Source organism: Eublepharis macularius, chromosome 10 (assembly GCF_028583425.1).
Source record: "Eublepharis macularius isolate TG4126 chromosome 10, MPM_Emac_v1.0, whole genome shotgun sequence".
In the NCBI taxonomy this organism is placed as follows: domain Eukaryota; kingdom Metazoa; phylum Chordata; class Lepidosauria; order Squamata; family Eublepharidae; genus Eublepharis; species Eublepharis macularius.
Window position 1 is genome coordinate 38,292,962 of NC_072799.1, and position 22,686 is coordinate 38,315,647.

At 40.1% G+C, this 22,686-nt stretch overlaps 2 protein-coding genes across 2 annotated transcripts; one reads left to right on the forward strand and one right to left on the reverse strand.

Moving 5' to 3' along the window:
- The first annotated feature begins 6 nt into the window (after positions 1 to 6).
- On the forward strand, positions 7 to 18,449 carry RPL7L1 (ribosomal protein L7 like 1). The gene is made up of 7 exons (XM_054989952.1): positions 7 to 87; positions 705 to 813; positions 2,423 to 2,586; positions 4,014 to 4,151; positions 6,351 to 6,460; positions 6,616 to 6,830; positions 17,432 to 18,449. The coding sequence occupies exons 1-6, from the start codon at positions 74 to 76 to the stop codon at positions 6,822 to 6,824; spliced, it is 744 nt and encodes a 247-aa protein (XP_054845927.1). The 5' UTR covers positions 7 to 73; the 3' UTR covers positions 6,825 to 6,830; positions 17,432 to 18,449.
- Positions 12,627 to 21,809, reverse strand: MAD2L1 (mitotic arrest deficient 2 like 1). Its single transcript, XM_054989953.1, has 5 exons — positions 21,662 to 21,809; positions 18,303 to 18,449; positions 17,416 to 17,536; positions 16,176 to 16,279; positions 12,627 to 13,368 (listed from the first exon to the last, which is right to left on the reverse strand). The coding sequence occupies exons 1-5, from the start codon at positions 21,732 to 21,734 to the stop codon at positions 13,196 to 13,198; spliced, it is 618 nt and encodes a 205-aa protein (XP_054845928.1). The 5' UTR covers positions 21,735 to 21,809; the 3' UTR covers positions 12,627 to 13,195.
- Between the last annotated feature and the right edge of the window lie 877 nt (positions 21,810 to 22,686).

A 22,686-nucleotide genomic window follows, 5' to 3' on the forward strand; every position in this document is an offset into this window, starting at 1 on the left:
GTCTGGGAAGAGGGGCCGTTGCTTCCGCCTTGCTCTTGGCTGCTTCTGGGTAGCGGAGCCCGCAGAGAGGAAGATGGCGGAGTCGGAGTGAGTGTTTCAGGGGGGAAAAGAATCCACCAGCATCCACGGCGACGATGAACCTCGCAGGGCTGCTGGGGGGCTTGCAGAGCGGCGGGGCGGAGGAGAGCCGTGTATGGTCGCGCTTTGGCTGTGTGGTGGAGGATGAACGGGGGTGTTGCGGAGGGAGCAGCTGCTGCTTCGAAGAAGGTCGTATATTCGACGTTGCGGGGCTGAGCGAAGGCCTGGCGCTTGGAGCTCAGTGGGGCGGTTAGTGGGGAGAAGGGGCAGCCCTGAGAGGGAGCGTTGGAGGGCTGGAACTGACCTTGAGGTCGATTTGCTGCTTGTGTTGGTATTCCAGTAGAACCGTATTGGATTAAGCGGCAAGAAACCGAGGACGTGTTAAGTACTGGACCCCCCCCCCCCCACACACACACACTCACCAAAGCGGGTGGGGTGAATGCTAAATCTTACTCTTAGCAAAAAAAAATCCAATTACTTGCATTTCGACAGGTTTAGCATTGCTTTAAAAATACGTATACAAGTGGTTCAGAAAATTTCTATTAAATGAGTTCTTGCATCTTTTGATTTGTTCCTCCTGTCTTTGGTAGCTTGTTGGTAGCTTGATCTTACTGTTTTGTTTTTAGGCCTAAAAGGAAAATACCATTGGTGCCAGAAAACTTGCTTAAGAAGAGAAAGGCCTACCAGGCAATCAAGGCCACCCAGGCAAAGCAGGCTTTGCTGGATAAGAGAAAGGTACATGGGACATTGTGTGGAACAAAGCATTTTACACTGTTTTGCATTTTAGTTCAGTAATTGCTGACTTTGAAGTTCTCTCATTTTTCTGCCTTTCTCAAGTAGGTGCTTATATTTAGGAGAGCCTTTTGTTTAATGTGTATTATCAGATAGTTTCCTCAAAGCCTCTGTTTTTGCAAAGCTTGTATGAACTGCCTTGATGTAATATTTATTTATTTAGGCTATTTTGCTCCTTCCCTATTTTTCTCTATTTGTTTTTACTTAATTTATACCATGCCTTTCTTCTCAGTGGAGGATCCAAAGTGGATTATGCTTTTGTCTTCTTCTCAATATCCTCACAACAACCTGTGAATTAAGTTTGGCTGAGACTGTGGCAGCCCCAAACTTCCACAGCAGAATGGGGTTTCTTGGCAGTAAAGCAGAATTGTTTGGGTGGTGGATTGCTGATTTAAACTAATTTTCCATTATCATTTAGATGCTTTCAGAATAAAAAGTGTCTATTAATTTGTTGCTATAACTGTAAAAATATACTGAATAAAGGTTTTGTGGAATGTCATTAAGTATGAAGTTCTTAAATAGTTTCACAGTTTGGGAACCACAGATCTCTTTGTCAGATGCATCTGGCAGGGAGAGCTGTGGTTGTCGAAGGCCCATACTACATTGGAATTGGATGGTCTAGCTGTTTGGCTGCTACAAACTAACAGGGCAAACTCCTTTGAAGCCAACTGATACACACACCAAAAGGAGATGTTTACATATACTAGCAAAGGAATGTTTTGATTGCTCCCTCCCCCCCTAATTGCCACCTCTCTTCTCTCTCCTGCTCTTCTGTATTTGGCCAGTATCTGTATCAGGCATCTGACGAAGAGAACTTGATTCTCGAAAGCTTATGCTACAATAAAATTGGTTAGTCTTAAAGGTGCTACTGGACTCTTTTTGGTCTTAATCCTTGTGGTCCCAAATAGGGTGTATTTAGTGACCTGCAGTCATGATGGGCTTTTGTAGACAGATGCTGTTTGGAATTAACACCAGAAATGTTTCTTTCCTATATTCCTTTCTGTTTCAGTGTCCTCCCTCTTCTTTGTTATGTAGCTTCCCTGTCCTGCCTTATCCGAAACCTGCAAAAACAAATACTCATAACTAGAAGTAGCTGTCAGTAGTAGTTACAGGGAAGATGGTTAATAAAAGATCATCTAGATATATCTGTAGGGTTCATTAAAACAATGTTTTGCACCCTGAATTAAAGGGCTAAAGACTATGTTCTTTAATGCTGCATAAATGACTTTGAGGTCTGAGTATTCAAAATGTAACTTCATTAAAAGATGAATGCATTTGACCTAGTGTTTTTAGAAAACAGAACACCAACTTATTTAGTTGCACAACTTTTCTTGTGTAACTCCCCAGACACATTTGTAGTCGGATCTCTTTGATTGCCCACTTGTTACTTGGGCTGAGACTGTGTTACTTCTGCATTTTGTATATAACGTCTTACCATATTGATGTGATGCAAATTTTAGTGCTAAAATCATTTAATGCTTTATGTAATAATCAAATGTGCACCAGTATACTGATATACATCTTTTGCTTTGTAATTTTCTTCTTATTTTAGCATCAGAAAGGAAAACAGATTAAATTCAAACGTCTTGAGGCATTTGCACGTGACTCCCATCGGAAACTCAGAGATGAGGTCCGCCTGCGGCGTATGGAACACAAACCTGGAGTAATGCTACTACCCGAGGGACACAAACTGGCATTTGCTGTACGAATTATTGAGTAAGGAGCTGCTCATTATCACCAATCTGCTGATTTTCTCTGCACCCCCCCCCAATGTTTGCTTCTGATTTTTGCTGGCTGTATGGAAAATAGAAAGACTTAAATTGGTTAGTTTCTTGCCAATACATGTTGGTTGTATTGATAAGTTTTTGAAGTACTAAAGACTATTGAATGGGGCACTGAATAAAGATAGAACTGCCTCCCCTTTTAAAGAGTCTGAGATAGCATACCAAGACTACATGTGCTGTATGCCTTCCAATCTATAAGTTGGTTCTGAAGGATCCCTTTAGCATTAAGCAGAGTTTTCTGCCTTTTTTGCACCAAATCTTAGGATGTTGTAAGAAAAAAATCAAACTAACCCCAAGATGTACTGCTGCATTATTGGAAGCACCGGAGTTGTCAGAGAAGCTGTCTACTGTAGCATTCTATGAACTCTGGAGAAACATTTATGCAAGCATTTGCAGCATAGGACTAGTGTCTTGTTTTCCTCCTGCTCAAGGTTCTTTACTACAGAATCCAGAGGAGTTAGCTGTGTTAGTCTGTAGTAGCAAAATCAAAAAGAGTCCAGTAGCACCTTTAAGACTAACCAACTTTACTGTAACATAAGCTTTCGAGAATCACACTTCTCTTCATCAGATGCATGGAGGGCAAGAAGAAACAAGAAGGGCAAGAAGAGTTAGGAATTCACTGGCATTGAAGCAGAAAGATAACCATTGCTTAGGCCCATGGTTGTACTAGGATAGGGATAGTGGCTTGGGAGCTTCATGTGGCTGTTTGATGTACCACTTGGGCCTCTTCTGAATACTGCTCCTATTGTGCTGGGCCCATGTTTCAGGCAAGTGGGCAAGGCTCTTGCTCAGTGGAGCTTGTGGTTAGAGATGGTGTCCCCTTTGAAACTGCCACCACCAAAGGAACAGGTAAGCTGTGAGTCTTCTTGGGGTGCAAGCCTAATGCCAGGAGTAAATGTCATGAAGTAAATGTGGCTCTTTTGTTCAATGGTAATTGCAAATGTGGCTCTTCTCAAGCGACAGCATGAGTACCACTGTACCAGGGTTGAACATCCTAGGCATTGGACTAAACTAGTTAATTTTTTTTATTAGATCACAACTTTTGTAAAAATGCAGTGTATTGTTGACTAAAGAGTCACAGACATTTGTTTATTTTGTGTGCGTTTTGTTTTTCCACTCTCTTGAATATGAAGCTGTTTTATCTGAGTCCATTGGTCTGTTTGGCTCAGTATTGTCTAAATTGATGAGCATTTGCTTTCAATGGTCCAGACAAAGAGAAAGAAAAGCCCTAATTCCTGAGATATGTTTAATTGGAAGATGCCATGCACTGAACCTAGGACTTCTGTCACTGAGCTGTGGTATACAGGATCATATCTCCATGGATTTGGAAACTGATGTTTGCTTTATCTTTTGATTCAGCATTAAAGGGGTGAGTGTAAAGGTTCAACACGTCATACAGAGGTTGCGGTTGAGAAAGATTTACAGTGGCACATTTGTTAAGCTGTCGCCAGCATCGCTGAAAATGCTGCGGATTGTGGAGCCTTACGTGGCATGGGGGTTAGTATGCCTTTGATTTTGAGTGTATGGTGGTGGAGATGTGGAGTTGTCTGAAGAGATATAAAGGAATGTGTCTGGGAAACTTTTTTTACTTTGAAGAGTTGTTAACTATATGTTTTTACATCTTATTAGGCGAGCTTCAAAAAATTAATAGACGTCTCTGTGTTATTGTTGCCCTTGTATGGGGCCAAACAGGGGCTACGTTAGCCTGATTTGAAGTCTAGCCAAACTTTGCAGCTTAATGAGTAGATCCTTGGATATTGTCTGCTGTAAACTACAGTAGTTCAAAGTATAATTTGATGTACTGTCTCACAGTATAAACTTTTCATCTCACTCATATGAAAAGCCTGGATGAATCCAGTTCACCTGCCCTTTCTCCAGATTCTATTTTTCTTGTTACTTTAGCATAGGTGTTCTGTCTGGTTCATTGCTTGCATCTTAAGTCTGTGCTAGCAAATGAGAGATGATTGTTGCGGCGTTTTATTCCCTTATGAGACCTGTGTTTTGCTGCCTCCCTGACTTCCTTAGTGTTCCCAAAGGATTTTTGCTGCCACCAAAGGCTCTTGCTTTAGTTCTCTCAGTTTACCCGATAGTGTAGGAGGGCTTAGTTATATTTGATGGAATGACAGAACAGTCAGCACAGAACGGTGGGGAGGCTGTGAGGTAAAAAGACATCCTTTAGATAAAAACAGGTATCTTCCTTAAACTCTATTTCTGTTTACTTAGATGAAGATATGCATAATAGTTTCGAGGTGGTTCAAAAGCTTAATGGGTTTTATTAAGACTACTAGCTTCCTATTTACAAGATAGGCACAGGACTACTAATTTACTAAACAGATAGTCACAAAGACTTATTTCCCTCAGCTGCCACTAGGCTAACCCCATCTACAAAAAAGAACAAATAGACTTCTTTCAGACCACAGCATGTCACAACTTCTATCTCCCTCTCCGAACATCTCTCTAAACTCCAGTTCACTGTGTCCACTATGGTACAGTTACCCTCCAGTAATTCACTTCACTTATCCATCTGTCTCCCCTCTTTCTTTCCTTAGTGGCTTGCATTTTAAACCACAGTAAACATACATTCAAAATCCTATGTTAATTTGTAGAAATAAAGCATGCAACAATATTTATATGGCAGAACATTACATATGTGCATCCTAGTATATTGATTCAATAGGAATCATTTCCCCATTTACATGTTCTCTGTCAATGAGTCAGTTCTCAGATAGGCAAGGATTATGGCATTTCTGGTGGAGTGTGGGAACAAGCTATCCTTGAAATAGGAGAGGACTACTTTCAAAGTAGGTCCTGTAGGTGCAAAATAGGCTTGGGTAATCTTGAGTCGCTTTTGTTGCATGTAACAATAATTCATAAGTGTGCTTATATACTACCCTTCTGCACAGATTAGTGTCACACTCAAGAGTGGGGAACAAAGTCAGTTTTACCATTATCCCTACAATGCAGCTAGGGAGCTGGGGCTGAGAGGAGTGGCTTTCCCAAGGCCTCCTGCGGAGTTTATGGCAAGAGTAGGAGTCAAACTAGCAGAGTGCTGGCTCAGAGCCCAGCCACTTAACCACTATGCTATTACCCTGAAGTTTTGGAGAAAGTTGGAGCAGCCTCATGAAAAATCATAATTTGAGAGTAGAATAAAACCTTGCTCTTCCCCTGACTATTCTTGTTTGTAGAGAACTGTAGCTGCGTATTGCTTGGATAGTGAGCTTGTAGATCCTTGCCACTGTCATAAATTGATCTGTAAGTTTCCCTTTCCCAGTAATTAACTCTCCTCTTTGTCCAGTAATTGTCTATTTTGCTTGACAAAGAAGACTGTCACTGGAAGAGATATGTACTTATGACACAAGATGATCCATTTTGTTGTTGTTGTTGGTAATATAGGCACAAAGAACAAGCTAAAACAAAGGGAAAGTTAAGATAGTTGTCTGGTAAGAAAAAGTGTGAGCTTCAGAAATATCTGCTGTCTAGCTTGATTAGGAAATTACTAGTAGTACCTTATAATCCCCATGGGGAAAAGGCTGTACTGAAGATGGGCAAATAAATGAAAACCTTGGACTTTTACATACTGATGTTGTATAACTGCATGAGTAATTCCAATGGCGTGTCTGTAATAAGTTGCCATTTATTGAGATTCTTGTAACATTTCTTATACAACAGCAGAATCACCTATTTGTATTTCTGCAGATACCCCAACCTGAAATCTATTCGGGAGCTGATCCTGAAACGAGGCCATGCCAAAATCAACAAGAAAAAGCTTGCCCTTACAGACAATGTTCTGATTGAAAAGCATTTGGGTAAGAGGGAATTGGTTAAATAGGTTGGAAGACACTAACTTTGGGGCAGCTTGTTCTTCATGGTGACACAGCAAAATTGTAGTAGTACATGGTTATGTTACTAGTGATATAATATATTCATACTCAAGCATCTAATTTTTTAAATTCCTCTTTAGGAAATTATGGTATCATTTGTCTAGAAGATCTTATTCATGAAATTTACTCAGCTGGAAAGCATTTTCATGAAATCAATAAATTTTTGTGGCCGTTCCATCTGTCAGTGGCTCGTCATGCTGCTCGTAATAAAATGGGGTTCCGGAAGGAAATTGGCAACCCCGGATTTCGGGGTGATGGAATCAACCAGCTCATACGACATTTGAACTAGACTCAAGTGAGTACTGTGGGGCCAGTTTTTTGTGGATTTTAGTGATTTCTTGTTACTATGTTTCTTGTTACAACATTTCTTCATGTATCTTGTTAACTAGCTTGTACATTATTTTATTTGCAGTATGTGAGATAAAGGTTTCTTGTAACAATAAAGAGGATCCTGCACCCGTGATGAATTCTTTCTGAATGAAAAGTGAAACAATCCAGCAAGGAATATTTAAGAATGTAAATTGTAGGAAACAATATGGTCAAGTTACATCTTAGAATTTAAAGCATGGAAAGAAGCAATTGTCTAGTGTAGAGTTCATATAGATGATTTAATCCTGGTCATTGAAAAGAGCTTGGGTACTAAGGTTGGGGAAAGACCTCTGTAACACTGGAGAATATCTCCTTCCGGATAGAGTAAATAATACTGGTCTAAAGTGATCAGTGGTATGACTATCTTTTCATACCCAGTTTTGCTCATGTTTGCTGATCTCATGTAGACTTCAAATAAGTATATGCAAAAAATGCAGCTGGACTGAAGGTTTATTAATGCAGTGGGACATAATTGTGTAAATACTAAATTACTTGCACATAGTCACATACTTCAACATGGTGTGGAGAAAACAGTTTTGACCTTAATGTGGCAATCACTTTAATCTTCGGTGAAAGCTAAGCAACTGGCAACCCATTAACGCAAAAACGGTATACTTAGGATTCCACTGTAATTCCTTGGGATTCTACATTCAGCTGGAGGTTATTGTGGTGGCTTTAGAGAATGTCAAAGTAGTGGAATGCCTGCTGTGTAGTAATGAGTTTTAATCTCTAGGGGATCTTGTTGTCACCCCCCGCCAGCCATAAAATAATGATTGTCTAGGAGATACTGTTTCAGTTGCAAAGAAAGTATTCTACAATTTCTTCTAATGCTATTGTCTTTGCTTTAAAATCTACATAGTTTGTCACCAATTTTTCCAGTGAGTTTTTTCACAAGGTGCCAGACATGACTCTAGTAGTTCTTATAAGAACTGTGTGTGTGTGTGTGTGTGTGTATATATATATATTTCTCTTTCAGAAAAGTCTTTATGAACACTAGAGAATGTTCTGGAAGATTTGTACTCCATGATGTACATCTGTTCTTCAAAGACTCCTGGAACTATGCTGCATGGCGTTAAATATGCTCCATCTTAAAATATGAAAGATGAGAACACAGGTCCTCATGTAGACTTCTTGATTAAATTGGAAGATATCCTAGATGTGACTTGAAAGTTGCCCTGGGCATTGCGTGGAATGCAGGCTGTTGAAGACAAGAACTCAGAAAAAAGCAGCCTCAAATGAAAGATCTCTGTGCCTTTCTCCCCGTTAACATGCACCTGCAAAGACCATGCAAAAGCTGTGTAACTCAAAATACGAGTTCTTGGGAGGGTTTGCAGAATAAACTTTTTCACCGTTGTTGTAGGAATGCTTGGCATCTAAATTAAGATTGCTCGTTGAAGTAATTAAGGAAACATACTTTTGATGTGCTCAATAATAAAGAATTTAATACATTTTTTATAAAGTCTGCAGTACAACTGTTTTTTCCCTTTGCACCCTTGAGGTCTCTTTTCTCCCAGGGGTCTTGCCTTCTCTTAACTCTGGTCATCTCATTTCCTTAAAATAATAAGCAAGATAAGTCCTGTTCTTTGAACTACACTGGGGGGCTGAGACTGAAATTTTAAACGTTTTAATTATTTTTGCTTAAGATAGCTTAAATTTTGTGTATCTTAAAAACATGGTGTCTTGATTTAGGAAAACAATTTAGTACAAGCTTTCACTTATAATATTCAGTGAAAATTCAGTGAAATAGGGTTTGATAGATGATGCAATCTGCTGTGAAATCAAAGCCATGCAAATTTTATTCTTCATTGTCCAATTTTTATTTATATGAATACGCAATTTAACATACGAGAACAGATATTATTTTATTGCTTGTTGACACTTAGCCTGTTTTCTGAATGGATGAGCTGCTACAGAATAGCTTCAGTTCATAGCTTGCCTCCACCATGTTCTTAGCATCATATGTCTGTAGAAAATTTATACAGCATAGTTTTTCTTCATTTTATTAAGGCGAGGTGCTCATTTCTTCGTAAATGTAGCTTGCATGTTCCTAAAGTCATTGTAGTCTGGAATATACGTTTCAGGCCCAAGTATATGTGAAGTTCCCTAGGCAACTATAAGACCCTGTGTGAGGATCATGTGTCACCCGGAACACCCGGCAGGACCAGGAAGAGCCTCCTTAAGGACTCTCCTACTGTGGTAGCTATTCTTACTTTGGGATGGGATGGGAAACTGGCATCTTGTTTCTCCCTCACTACAAGCAACAATCAATGTCTTCCTAGACTTAATACTAGAACAATTTAAAAAACTGAAATAAAATTAGATAACTAAGTATTCAAAACACTATAGAAAGCAGCATGTTTTCCTCCCTTAATTATGCAGAAATACAGCCACCTGGTGGAAAACGTAAGGATTACAACTGGGGAAGATTTTAGTGGATTTAATGCATACTTCAGCTGTTGAAAAAAGCTGTTAATATCTTGAGTATCTAATTTTGAAATTCAAGTATACAGATTATTCTGTAGGATATGTATATGTAATATGCAGTGATTCTTACATACAGGAAAAAGCTGGTTTTGGAACACACTACATTCCTCTTGGATTTTCATCTGCTACCCTCTGCGAATTTGGCTTGGAGGTAATTTATGATCATGTTAAACAGCACTGTTGTCTAAAACCGATCCTACCTTTCCTGTTAAACACTAGAAGAGGATCCGTATTCTTAGCCTATATTGATTTTGAGAGACTTCTTGTTTTTAGTGCTTTAGTAGAGGTTTTTGAAGTCTAGCTGTTTATTTAGACTTGATTAATAACAGTTAACAATAGAAACACTTAAAATGGATAAAAATAGCAATAAAAAAACCAGCATCTAGCACCATTTTAAAAGGAAAAATATTAAATCTCTGAATGAAGTTCATCATAATCATTGTCTAGGAAGGACTGTGGTAAATAGCTATGACAAAAAAAATCAGCTTAAGGAAATACATTTTAACCAGCTACTGAAAGCTCAGCAGAAATGGAAGGTGGATGGGAAGGTGGTTTTAAGGTGAGGTGCCTTAACAGAGAAGTACCTGTCTCGTTATCTGCCCATCTAACTTCAGATAACAGGTGGGCAGAGCAGGGTCTCTGGTGATGTCATTTGTAATCCTTGTTTAAGTCGGTGATACATTAGATAAGTTGGTAGTTTTTTGAAGGAAGATCATCACCGAAACATGATGGAGCAGGTATCCTGCTCCTAAGCCCTTTCAGCAGCACCTGGAATTGGGACTAGAAATAAAGCCAGTATAGTTGTTTCAGATTACTTCTATAATTTATCTTGATTAGCCATCTAATTAGTTCTCCTCTCCTTATACTTGTTGACAATTCAAAGAATTATAATAAGATCAGTAATGCGGAACTTCCTTTTGTAGAAGCCATGGTGATTAATAGACATAAGCTAAATGGGCCTGTCATTTCCTGCCTATTCTTATTTCTCCCTCAGCCTTTAAAAATGGTGTTACATGGGCTACTTCTAAATGGTTTAAAAGGCTGTGATGTGTTTTTACTGCTGAAGATACACAGGCCTGACTGAACTCTATTGTGAAAGTCACTCAGTTCTTTGGAGGAACAGTAAGGTATTGGTATGACAGACAACCCATCATCACTAGCTATGCATTTTATAAGTGAATTCTGTACAAGTCTTCCTTACCTGGATGCACGATACCCCTCAGGATTCTTCATACAGCAACAGATAAAGGAGCTTCAGATAAAGATCATGACTTGAAAAAATATTTTTCTCTTCCCTCACCCCTCTTAACATTCAGACTCTGGGAAATAGATGGCATGCATTTTATGTCATTTTGATCACCATACATGTTATCAAATAGGTGGTGTTTCTGGATGTTTCTTCGGATCAACACATCTATCTGAAATTTTTCTCTGTTGAGATTAGTAGTCTTTGATTAATGATCTGATCTCCAGACTGCTGTCAATTCCTGGGCATGGAAACATTTCCTTGGGTCTCTATTTAGATTTAGTGGATTAGCACATTCCCTCTGATCCGTTCAATCACGCCCTTTCATCCGCTGGCCAGAGACTCCTTATATCACCTTTGCCCAGGAAGTAAAGAGACATTAACATCTAATTTGAAAATCTGGTATACAAAAGGAAGGCAGTGATGTAAGAGAGAATTTTCCTCCTTAGCTTTGTTTTATTTTGTCTGAGGTCCTTGCGTCTCAAGATCAACCAGACCCCTGGCAATGCCCTCGCCATTTGGGAAAGGTAAAAGGCAGAAGGGGTGGTACTCTGGGCCCTTCCTAGTTGAACTCACAGACCGGAGTGGTGGCAGCTAATAAGTCCCTTGCCTTCTCTAGGGTTGAAGGGGCAGGAGGGAAAGGGTGTGTGTGGGAATAAAGGCCCCCCGGGGGGGGGGGCACACATGGTAGAAAAGCTGCCTCATGAACTTTCTTATCCACAACATACAGGGCATGTTGACACTGTGAACTGCCATACCCCCAAATTTCAACAAGTTCTGAGAATGAAAATACTGTGACTTCAGAATTTACTGAACATCCTATGTTTAAGTAGCAATTTATACTAATTCTTCACAGCTACAAGAGAAGTCAAATTACCCACAGAATAGACCTGCAGGGAGTGGTCGGGAGAGGAGGGATTATCAGTTGCACATTATCCTTTTCTAGCCCCAAAGCAACAAGAGCCCTTTAAATAAGAGTAGACTGAATACCATTGCAGGCAGCCATTCCTGTAATTATTGGCCAGGATGATGTACTGTAACCAGTTTAACATAATAGGGTGTGAGTAGTGACCACAGACTTTATTAGGCATTTAAAATCAGATTGAAAGGTATAGCAGTGACTGAAATAGAAGCGTCCAGTAGCACCTTTAAGACTAACCAACTTTACTGTAGCATAAGCTTTCGAGAATCACAGTTCTCTTCTTCAGATGCAGAGAACTGTGATTCTCAAAAGCTTATGCTATAGTGAAGTTGGTTAGTCTTAAAGGTGCTACTGGACGCTTCTATTTTTGCTACTACAGACTAACACAGCTGACTCTCTGGATCACAGTGACTGAGTGAGCCATTAGATGGGAGGTCCTAGTCCCAATCTTGCCCCTACTAGTCATTGGGTATTTACTTCATTTATATCCCTTTCTCCACAGAGGGAACCCAAAGCAGCTTACATCATTCTCCTCCGTTCCATTTTATCTTCACAACCCTTTGCGATAGTTGAGTGTGTGTAACTGGCACATGGTCACCTAACAAGCTAGTCTGACACTTCTAACTGCTAAACTGCATTGGCTGTACACAAGCTAGTCTTCTCTGCCCCCATCTACAGTATAGGAAGCATACCACTTCTTGTTTTTTTGTTTTTTTTTAAATACTGTTTTCTCCCATGATTCACCTCACGGAGGTTTCTGGAGAGGTGGTATATAAATTCCCTAAATAAATAACAAAAAATTATAAATACTGAAAACTCAGTATCAAGTGTTATCATCCTTTTCACTTTCTACTAACATGTAGTTTATCACAAACAGTGAGCATTTACCCAATGCCTCTACACCAAACATTTTCTTCCCTTAGCATTTAATGTTGCTGACTTGCTGCTGTGTTTATAGTTGTGACACATAGGCCAAGTAGTTGGGTTGATCAGAAGTATAACTTCATTTTGAAGAAATATTTCCAGTACTTCACTGTTTAAGATACAGACAAGTTGAAAGCTCTTAAGTGTAGTATTTCATAAATTTAAAGGTTTTATTCTACAAAAGGATGCAAACACTTAAAAAAGACATTGGACTGACATTTATAACAAAGCATTCCTGTTCAAGAGGAAGAACTCCAAGCTGTTGAGGATACAGAATAGACACTATAATTCCCCCCTAAAGTATCTATTATGCTGCTTCTATATTGGACAGATAACACAGTGACAAAAACAGACCCCAGCTTGTTAGCATATATATCCACAGTATTTCTCCATGATCATGGTTCAAGGCAGATAACCCAGCTGTCATACTGTATTTTGTTCTTAAGGAATTTCTGAGTTGCCATTATTCAATCCAGGTTGAAAAGGAAAGCATTTTCATTATAAAATTTGGAATGATAGCTTTTGGTAAAAGGTCTATTTATGGTGTAAATGACAAAGCTCCAGTTACCAATTGTGGGCATGTACAATGTGCATTTTTGCTGCTATTATTCAAACTGAACTACAGTAGATCTCCAGGATCTATTCAGAATGCAATACAACTGGCTATGACAGTTTATGAAAAGACAGCTTATATACAAGAGTGGCATTTGCCCCGTCAAGGAAAGGCCTCCTTTTTGTATGCCACCATAGTACTGACTTTGTGGATAGTTGTTGTGAAAGAACGAAGGCGGACTTCTTCTGAATTAGCAATGAACTGTGGGCCTGACTCTTCCCATTGTTCTGGAACTGCCAAGTCTCTGTCGGTGTAAATTAGTAAATCGAATGCACCTATAGGAAAAACAAATATTCTGCTATTACTGCATGAATATCTTGATGATTATCTATAGTGACATATGGAAGCTGTATATATTTCACAGTGAAAAAATAGCTGTTAGCTTCACCATGAGTGCGTGAAAAGTGAAATTGCAGAGAACTCTGTTCAGACTGACCCCCTTGGAGACTGTTTTCCCTTCTTACCAGAAGCTTAGAGTGTAACTTCATATTAGTTGTATTCAACGCCACCTAATAAGCAAGTATACAGCATATTCTAAAGAGGATGCAGAGAACTAATCTTAAGACCATGGCTGAAGCATGTTTTATCCCTCTCTTGTGTTTTTTAGCATCCTGACTGCTGAAGCTTGCATACTGTTTTATTATACTTTTGTTAGACATAGAGGTGGGTATGAACTGAAATGCAAATCAAAATCCATGATGAACCAGGCCGTTACGAAAACGTGGGATGGAGTTACAGAATCTTCCTCTGAGGAGAGTCCCTGGGAACAGAAAAACTGCTCTGGGGCTGGAATGACGGCCACCAGAGTGGAATGACTTGCATTGGCTCCATTGAAATACATTGTAGCACCAAAAAGTTGCAATGAAAACATGGGATGGAGTTAAAGAATCTTCCTCTGAAGAGGAAGTTACAGACTCTTCCTCTCCATCCCATGTTTTCATTGCAACTTTTTGCTGCTGCAATATATTTCAATGGAGCCAATACAAGTCAATTGGCAATGGAACTTTCCTGGGGACAGCCGCTTTGGGGGTGTATAACTTGGACATCCGACATCCAATCTTCACCAAACATGGAGGGTAGCTGGATGGGAGCCTGCTGAAGACTCTGTGAGTTTGGTATCTCTGGCAGTTAAGGGGGCCATTCTACAGCCCCGGAAGTGACAAATCATGAAACGGTTTGTGAACCGGGGCAAGTTCGTGAATGTTTGTGGTTCATGGCATTTTCCCGGTTTGTGCCCATCTCTAGTTAGACATAATAAAAATTATTACATAACTTGTTTCTAGATTTTTCTTTCAGCCAATGTGGTTATCTGCAAATTCACCCCTTACAGATTCTGTAATTTTTTTAACAATTATGTAATTCAAGCATGTCTATACACTCTCTGATCAATTACTAAATCCTGTAAAGAAGGTCATCATCTGCACATTGCAATGAGGCTGAAAGTGACTTTTCTAAAGCTACTTCTTAAGTTCATGTTTGAGATAATATCTGAACTGGGAATTTCCAGGCTCACATGCAAATGTGTGTGCACATTTGCATGCACAAACACAGCGTTCTGCATAAATATTCTCAGGAACAAACAATTAGTCCAAATGAATTCAACAGGTCTGCCCTTATATGTGCAGAACATTTTTCGCCATACCACCAATGCCACACCAGTAGCACCTTTAAGACTAACCCACTTTATTGTAACATAAGCTTTCGAGAACCACAGTTCTCTTCATCAGATGCATGATGCATCTGATGAAGAGAGCTGTGGTTCTTGAAAGCTTATGCTACAATAAAGTGGGTTAGTCTTAAAGGTGCTATTGGACTCTTTACTATTTTGCAACAGACTAACACAGCTAACTCCTCTGGATCCACACCAGTACTTAGTTACCTAGGATGTTCAACCACCAGGAACATTTTAGTACATTTAAATTAGAAATATTTTATACAAGAAGAAAACCAACACAGCCTGTTCCCTTTTTCTGCTTCCTTCTTTCCTCTCCTTTGGAAAGTCAGGCTCAGCTCTGCAGTGGCCACCAGGCTGGGTTCACTTGCATGGCTGGTGAGTCTCCAAGGTGGGGGCAGACAGACTACCAGCCTTGAACCCAGTAAGTCTTTCTCCATGGCCAAATTTAAACCTGTTAGCTTACTTAAAATTTGGATTTCATTTTTTTGTGTCAATTTACATTTACTTGCTTAGGACTTTATTGATGTTTTGTTATTGCAGGCAATGAAATATATAATTTTAAGTAAGTATGAATTCAGTGATCCCTTCTCATTCTATGCTTCAAGTAATAATCCAACCCTTCATAGGAATTCAGTGGCAGCACTGATATATTCTTCTTAACCAACTTGTCAAACAGTTTGACATCCTCTGTGAAGCTTCTGAAGTCTAGATTTATCTTTCCAGAAAAACTTGGTGTCACTTTCAGACTTGGTTACTTCACTGTTCATCTCTGACTGCTGATAATCTATGATATGGCCCCAACACAGACCAATGGTTTACTTTTTCAAAGATTCTTTGCCAAGAGACTTCTTTAAAGCAGTTAGGTGGTAAGTACTTGCAAGTATGTGAAACGATACCAAGTTTTGATACCTATTTTCCCTGCTTTATAGCCATGAACAAGACCCGAAAGGCATTTGATATGTTGTCAATAGCAGGGCTCATTTTGAGGGGGAACACGCAGGAACATAGTTCCTGCAGTTCCTCAAAGAGGTCACATGTCAGGTGGCCCCTGACATGTGGCCCATTTCGGCCTGGATGTGGGGCCAAAACAGCCAGGATCGGGCCTCTGACGGGTGGTGGATCACTCTCCCGCTCAGCAGCGGCCCGATCCTCACTGTTTTGGGCCTCTTTTCAGCCATTTTCAGCCCCTTTTTGCCATTTTGTGCCCAATTTCAGCCCTGAATGGCCAGGATTGGGTCCAAAACAGCCAGGATAGGTGATGTGGCATATGCAAATCAGTTATGCTAATACACTTCTGGTGATGTCAAGGGGTGTGGCATATGCTAATGAGTTATGCTAATGAGTTCCTCCAGCTCTTTTTTTATGAAATGACCCCTGGTCAATAGCATGAAATGAGAAAATACTTACAAGTAGTTTCTAACAAAGGAAGAAATGTCACTGTAGCTGTTATTTGTCTGATAACAGATTTAATTTCATCCTGAATAGCCTTCTGAGATTTCTCTCTTGGTGTACTAAAATAACAATACAAAGTTGTCAATAAAGTTTGACAAGATAAATGGATTCCCCCCTTATCTCTGTATTATTTTATTGCATCTGATGAAGCACTCTCAGGTTTATGAAAGCTCATGAAACAACACATTAATCTCAAGCTGCCACGTGACTTCTTGTTTTTCCTACTCCCGACTAATAGGGCCAAAGTTCTGGTATTAAGCTTCCTTTCATGTCTTAACAGAACATGTGCCAGATGTTAATCATTATGCATGCTAGTGTTCCCACACCAAGATGAGCTTTTCAAAGTTGGAATGCTGTTGTGTGTTTGCGTGGGTGGGCAGAGGGGAGGATATGACCCCTTGGCTAGCAAAATATGTAACTTAGAATGTTAAAGAACTCTAGAAGACACACAGCCCCAACCCTCCGTAGGAAACTCAGTGCTGAAAACTGAGCCATCTTTGCTGTACTTTTGTACAGACAGACATTTCCTGAGTTTCAACGTTCACTGTGAGAGAAGAAAGCCTTCTACACTATGGACTAGTGGCATACAGATGAATTTTGGCTAGCAAATTCCAACAGACAAAGGCATTGCTGTGTACATCAGGTGCCTAATTGGTGGATTCTGGAGGATCTCTTATGGAGTGTACCTTTCTATACATCAAGATAGTTGGAGAAGGCTCTGCTGTTAGTGCCAGCATCTGTTGCTATCCAAGTGATGAAACAAGAAGCAGATCCTTCTCAATAAAGGCACCTTTTTTGTAAAATGTTACCTATGTTGAAGTAATTTAGGGTTTGAGGTTAAAGTTTAATTGCTGCTGTTTTATTGTGTCATGTTTCTTTAATCTGTGCCATTTTAAGATGGCAACACTGACTTGTTTTAAAGGGTTGACACATTTTTTCATACACTTGTCACACACACCACACTCCCCAAGCACTGTTGTGCCATCTGACAGATTATAAATTTCAAAATAAGTAAGTGCTAATGAATACATTTAACACCCAAACTAGACAATGCTTGTTAAGTGAAGCCCTTATACATCACATACAGTTTCTCTATATTCAGCCTGAGACATTGGGAGGAGGGGATCTTGAGAAAAAGCCAGATAAATGTCTTTATTTTTCCCATGTTTCAAACAACAATTTTGATCATACTTACTTTTCTTCTTTTGCAGCTTTATCACATTCAATGTCAAACTGCCACCTTTCAAGAACTTCACTGGTTTCCTTACTGGAGATCACCACAACGAGCCGTTGAACTGAGCACTCAGAGAGCCATTCTGAGAAGAAAAGGGGAAAAAAATCACAAGGCCATGATTTTAAAAACATTTCTACCACCTAAAGAAATTGTTCCTTTCAGTCAACACTTCTACTAACTTTCCATAAATTGTCCTTGCATTGGTAATCCACAGTTTATATAATGAATTTGCCTGGCACATTTGCCTGCAAAAATTAGTCTTATGCACAAGAAGTCACTTTAGAAGAAGAAATCCAAGCGGCATCTCTATAAACATGTCAGGTTACTTGCTAACATACAACAGGGACGGCCAGCTTCTATATTCTTGGAGAACTACTCCATGCAGCAGTTCAGGGGCTGGGAAGCTTTTTGACCTAACAATGCTTCACGTATGGTCAGGGGCGCAGTATTACAGCAGTAACAGTTTCATGCCCAAGCACATGTGTCCCAGAACTGTGGTCACAGCTAACAAGAGAGAAAAGTTGCATCCATCTCATACAAATTTTGAAAACAATTTTCAATCCTATGCTATACTATGGGCAGTTTAAATACACTCACACCTGACTTATGGAGATAAATGTGTCTGGATCAAGAGCCATAAAAATAATTCCAAGGGGAAGAATCAACCTATGAAGTACCAGTTCTCCATTACTGATATACATATTGACATGGTCTAAGAAATATTCATCATCGAATATACATATTTGACATTTAAATGGCAAGCTTCATTACAGAACTTATAAATGAACTATCATATCTGAGGTACTCCACTGCTTATAATCGATTAACCAAAATTTAAACTTCAGCACCTTTTAGCTGTCCTACTACATTATTCAGATAGTTTTTAAGTTCAGAATCTGCAGTTACAAGCATAGTAAGTCCATATTTCTGAACATGCGTGAAGGTTTCAGCAGGATAGATCCCACGTTGGTATAAGATACTGTTGATGCCATATGCTGAAATAAAGAAAAGCATTTTGAGGGACTTGGTCACACATTGCAATATTTAAGTACCAGTATTCTGTTCTACCTTCCCTATCTAGTCTCTCAGTTGTTTGTTAACTTCCAGGCATTATTCCAAATATTGGTTCTTACCTTTAAGGCCCTAAACAATTTGAGGTCAGGGTACATGAAATATTGCCTCCTCCAACGTTTCTCAACCTACGAGCTAAGATCTTCCTCCTTCCTATGCCCCACCTGTTGGCACCTCACTTTTGGAATTCCCTCCCCCATGAGGCTTGTTTAGCACATTCTTTATTACCTTTAGGCTGCAAGTAAAGACATTTCTCCATACCCAGGCTTTCAAGTGAAAGGCTCCATCTTTTTATGTTGCTGTTCTTATAGTCTGCTTCTAGCCTGGGAGCTGTTTTATGAGTATTATTTTATTCTGTTAAATATTGGTTCTAAGTTCCTAGTGATTTTTAGTTTTATACTCATTTTAATGTGGATTTTTAAAATGCTTTAATGACTTGATTCTTATTTATTTACTTCCTTCATTTATACTTTGCCTTTCTCTCCAATGGGGATCCAAAGCAGCTTGGATTGTTCTCTCCTCCATTTTATTCTCGTAACAGCCCTATGAGGTACAGTCGGGTGAGAGAGTTTGTGACTGGCCCAATGTCATCCAGTAAGTTCCATGGCGGCGCAGGTAATCAAATCTGGATCTCCCCCATCCTAGGCACCCTAACCACTACACACTCTGAATACTAGACACACTGGCTTTCACTACAGTATCCTTGTGATCAGCAGGCCTCTAGAGAAGTAATATGTAAATTTAAACAAGCCAATCAGTTATTTCTAGTTATAAGTACAGCATGGTCTGATTTCCACGGGGCAAAATCTGCAACAATCTAATCCACAGAGTGGGCATATAGCGGCTCTAGGACTAAGGTTTGCTTTACAATTGACACTGTCAGAGTTAGAAATATTCTGTAGCAACCACTGAAAAAACAACAGTTACAGGAAAGATCTGTGCAATAATGTATTATTATTTCACTTTCAACCAGTCCTTCTTGGGATAGTACATATTGCTCCAGTGCCCACATTTTATTTTCAGAATACTGCCAAGCAGCTTTGGCAGAGGCTAGTGACTGGGCTCAGGATCACCCAGTGACCTTCATGCATACATGGTGATTTGAATCCAGGTGTCCATCCTATCTGACTTTGTCTGCTATACCATACTGACACTTACTTTAAAAAACAATACCCTTATATCAGAATCTCAATCTAGAGGCATAACCAGGGCAGCAATATCTTTAACTATTGCATAAGTGAATGTATTTTAACTAGTTCTGCTTCCTGTAGAATGCTACAGCGATGGGCAAAATGATATCTGTTAAATCTTATTTTCTACATAAACACTTTATTTCAGTATTTAAATGCTTAAAACACACCAGGATCTACAAGAATGGAATAATAAATCAAAGGAAATGAGTTATTTCAGGACATAACATATTTCTCAAAATGTCACATCCTATCTCGCTTTTGACACATTGACCCAGTTTGTTGTAGCTATTTCTCAAAACAAAATCACTTAGAGACATCCTACTGTACATCCAAAAAAACACTCACTTTCCATATAATGATTTAACTCAAGATTTAGAACTAAAAATGTCTATGGAACCACACTGTTGAGTAAGTGACCAGTAGAAAGGCCACCCTAAATGTCAAGCAAGTAATTCTGTTCTCTCATACTACTCAGATGAGATCAAGAATTAGAGAATGTATAAAAGCAAATTCCCCAGGAGAAAAGCAAGGCTTATGCCTCATTCATACAAAGATGAAAGCCAGCTTGATGTAGTGGTTATGAGTGCCAGGACTCTAATCTGGAGAGCTGGGTTTGATTCCTCACTCCTCCATTTGAAGCCAGCTGGGTGACCTTGGGTCAGTCACAGCTTCCTGGAGCTCTCTCAGCCCCACCCACCTCACAAGGTGTTTGTTGTGGGGATAATGATGACATACTTTATAAACTGCTCTGAGTGGGTGTTAAGTTGTCCTGAAGGGCAGTATATAAATTGAATATTATTATAAGATAAGGGAAAGGGCCACATTTTGGAATACTCCCCCATCAATGCCCTGCAAATAGAAAACGAGTACTGCAAATTAAGTAAAGTAGAGGGAGCACTGCTTTAGTGGTTAAGTATCTTTTTTGGATGCAGGTCCCAGGTTCAATTTCTGTCATCTCTACATAAAATGACCAAGCAGTAAGTGATGTGAAAGACATCTAAGACTCTGGAAAGCTGCTGCTAATCAGAGTAGGCAGCACTGATGATAGATCAATGTCTGACTCCACAAAGGCAACTTCAAGTGGTCATATGATGGGACCTTTTCCCCAGCAGTGACACTCTTCTATTTGTATGGCACTCCCCTCTACTCTCTGCCCCAATATTCAAAGCTAGAATCCAGCTAGAAATGACAGTCCATTCTATACCCCCCCTCAAAGAAGCTGCTGGGAATCTTGATTCTTATGCATACCATATGCTCAGCACATGGAAACACACAGCAAAATGCATTCCTGGACCAGAAGAAAAAGATTTTCTTCCACCTATCCCAGCGCTTTAGCCTCCCAACAGTGACCAAGAAGATCCACCTGGGGAAAGCATGGAAGTGCATTTCATACCTCTGACGAATTGAACACACTCTGGAAAGCTTCTTCTTGAACAAGTTTTATTAGTCTTTAAGATGCCATTAGCCTCTTGATTTAATTGTAAGATTTGAATCCAGTGGCACCTTAGAAACCAACAAGATTTTCAGGGTATAAGTTTTACAGAATGAAAGTTCCCTGCTTTAGATACTTGAAGAAGGGAGCTCCGACTCTGGAAAGCTTACACTATGGAAATCTTGTTGATCTCTGAGGAACTATGATAACGGGAGGTGCTGCTTCCGAACAAGGAGTCTCGCCCCCCGCCCCACCCGAACAATCCCAGGGGTCTTCGCGTTAGAAAGCACGCAACCAGCCGCTACACAAAAGCAGGAGACCCCTGGCTTCGCCGTGCCTAGAATGGCATCGAGCCCAGCTCCTCCGCGGCTGCTCAGGGGCCGTTTCTCTTCTCAGGGGTAAGAGAGAGACTTGAAGCCTTCGCGGGCTGACCGCCGAAGCCCTCCTCTCGTGCACCATTTCCTCTCAGAGCCCCGCCGCCGCCTCCCCGCTCCCTTTCCCAGCTACTCACAAAAAAACTCTGCGACCATCTCGGCGCTCCCCCGCAAAGTGATTCCCTGCTCGCGGCTCTGTTGCTTTGCCATCGGGACCTCCAGAGGCTGAGAGGGACTCCGCTTTAGGACAAATAAATGGCGGCCGCGCAGGCCGCAGAAACCTTCTAGAGGCCTTCCCGCCGCCTGGTTCAAAAGCTGACTCCACCTCCTCATATAACGTTATGCGCGCGCACTACGGCCAGTCGTTTTCAGTGCGCCGGCGCACGACAGGGAAGTCGCGCGAGTAGTGGTCCCTCTGCATTTGGCGCAGTGGGAGGTTGTGCGCTCTCGCCTTCCTTTTCAAGTCCTTACTTCATTTACTAAAATAAGGGAGCCCATAAAAATGTATTTCAAAAACTATAGGACCTAAGTAGATCCGAGTTTTACTTTACACGCTAAAGTTATCTCCAGATTAATATGACTTCCATGGATTTACTGCAAAGCTATCAGGGAAACATACGCGGCTTCTAGTATTCCTGAAGGGGGAAATATGCTTAAATGTCATGTTAGCAACATATAACTGTTAATGTCATAATATAACTTACATTTACTACAGGAAACATTTTTTCTCTGTTGATCCTTTCCAAATCCCAAGTATTCATATCCCAGTACACTTTCAGTGCAATCCATGCAAAGTTACTTTAGTCTAAGGCCATTGAAATCAATGGCCTTAGACTGGAGTAACTCTCCATAGGTTTGCACTGTAAGTAGGAGCTCTTTTGCAAGCTGCATTTTTAACAAAATTGAGGGTCGAAATCCGCATGCAACACTGCCATCTTGTGGTAATTCAGGCTCAAAACTACAACCAAAATCTTGTTAATTGAAATAGGAATAGTGCTTGCTTACTAATACTGTGCCCACATTCTATGGAGTGTTGGGGAGAAATCTGTTTAGTTAAAGGCTTTTATGTTTTGAAAGAATTGGGAAACGGAATGTCTCTTTTTTTGCATCCAGCACCATCTAAATCCATTAAGTTTGTAACACATCCTATACTCTGTCCAAG

Excerpts from the sequence above, each read along its gene's own strand:
- RPL7L1 (XM_054989952.1), top strand. Across the intron at positions 4,152-6,350 it reads GAGCCTTACGTGGCATGGGG|ATACCCCAACCTGAAATCTA; the intron begins GTTAGTATGCCT and ends GTATTTCTGCAG. Across the intron at positions 6,461-6,615 it reads TCTGATTGAAAAGCATTTGG|GAAATTATGGTATCATTTGT; the intron begins GTAAGAGGGAAT and ends ATTCCTCTTTAG.
- MAD2L1 (XM_054989953.1), bottom strand. The coding sequence starts at position 21,734 with ATGGCAAAGCAACAGAGCCGCGAGCAGGGAATCACTTTGCGGGGGAGC. Across the intron at positions 17,537-18,302 it reads TGTAGTAGGACAGCTAAAAG|AATGGCTCTCTGAGTGCTCA; the intron begins GTGCTGAAGTTT and ends TTTTCTTCTCAG. Across the intron at positions 13,369-16,175 it reads TCCTTTGTTAGAAACTACTT|GTGCATTCGATTTACTAATT; the intron begins GTAAGTATTTTC and ends TTTTTCCTATAG.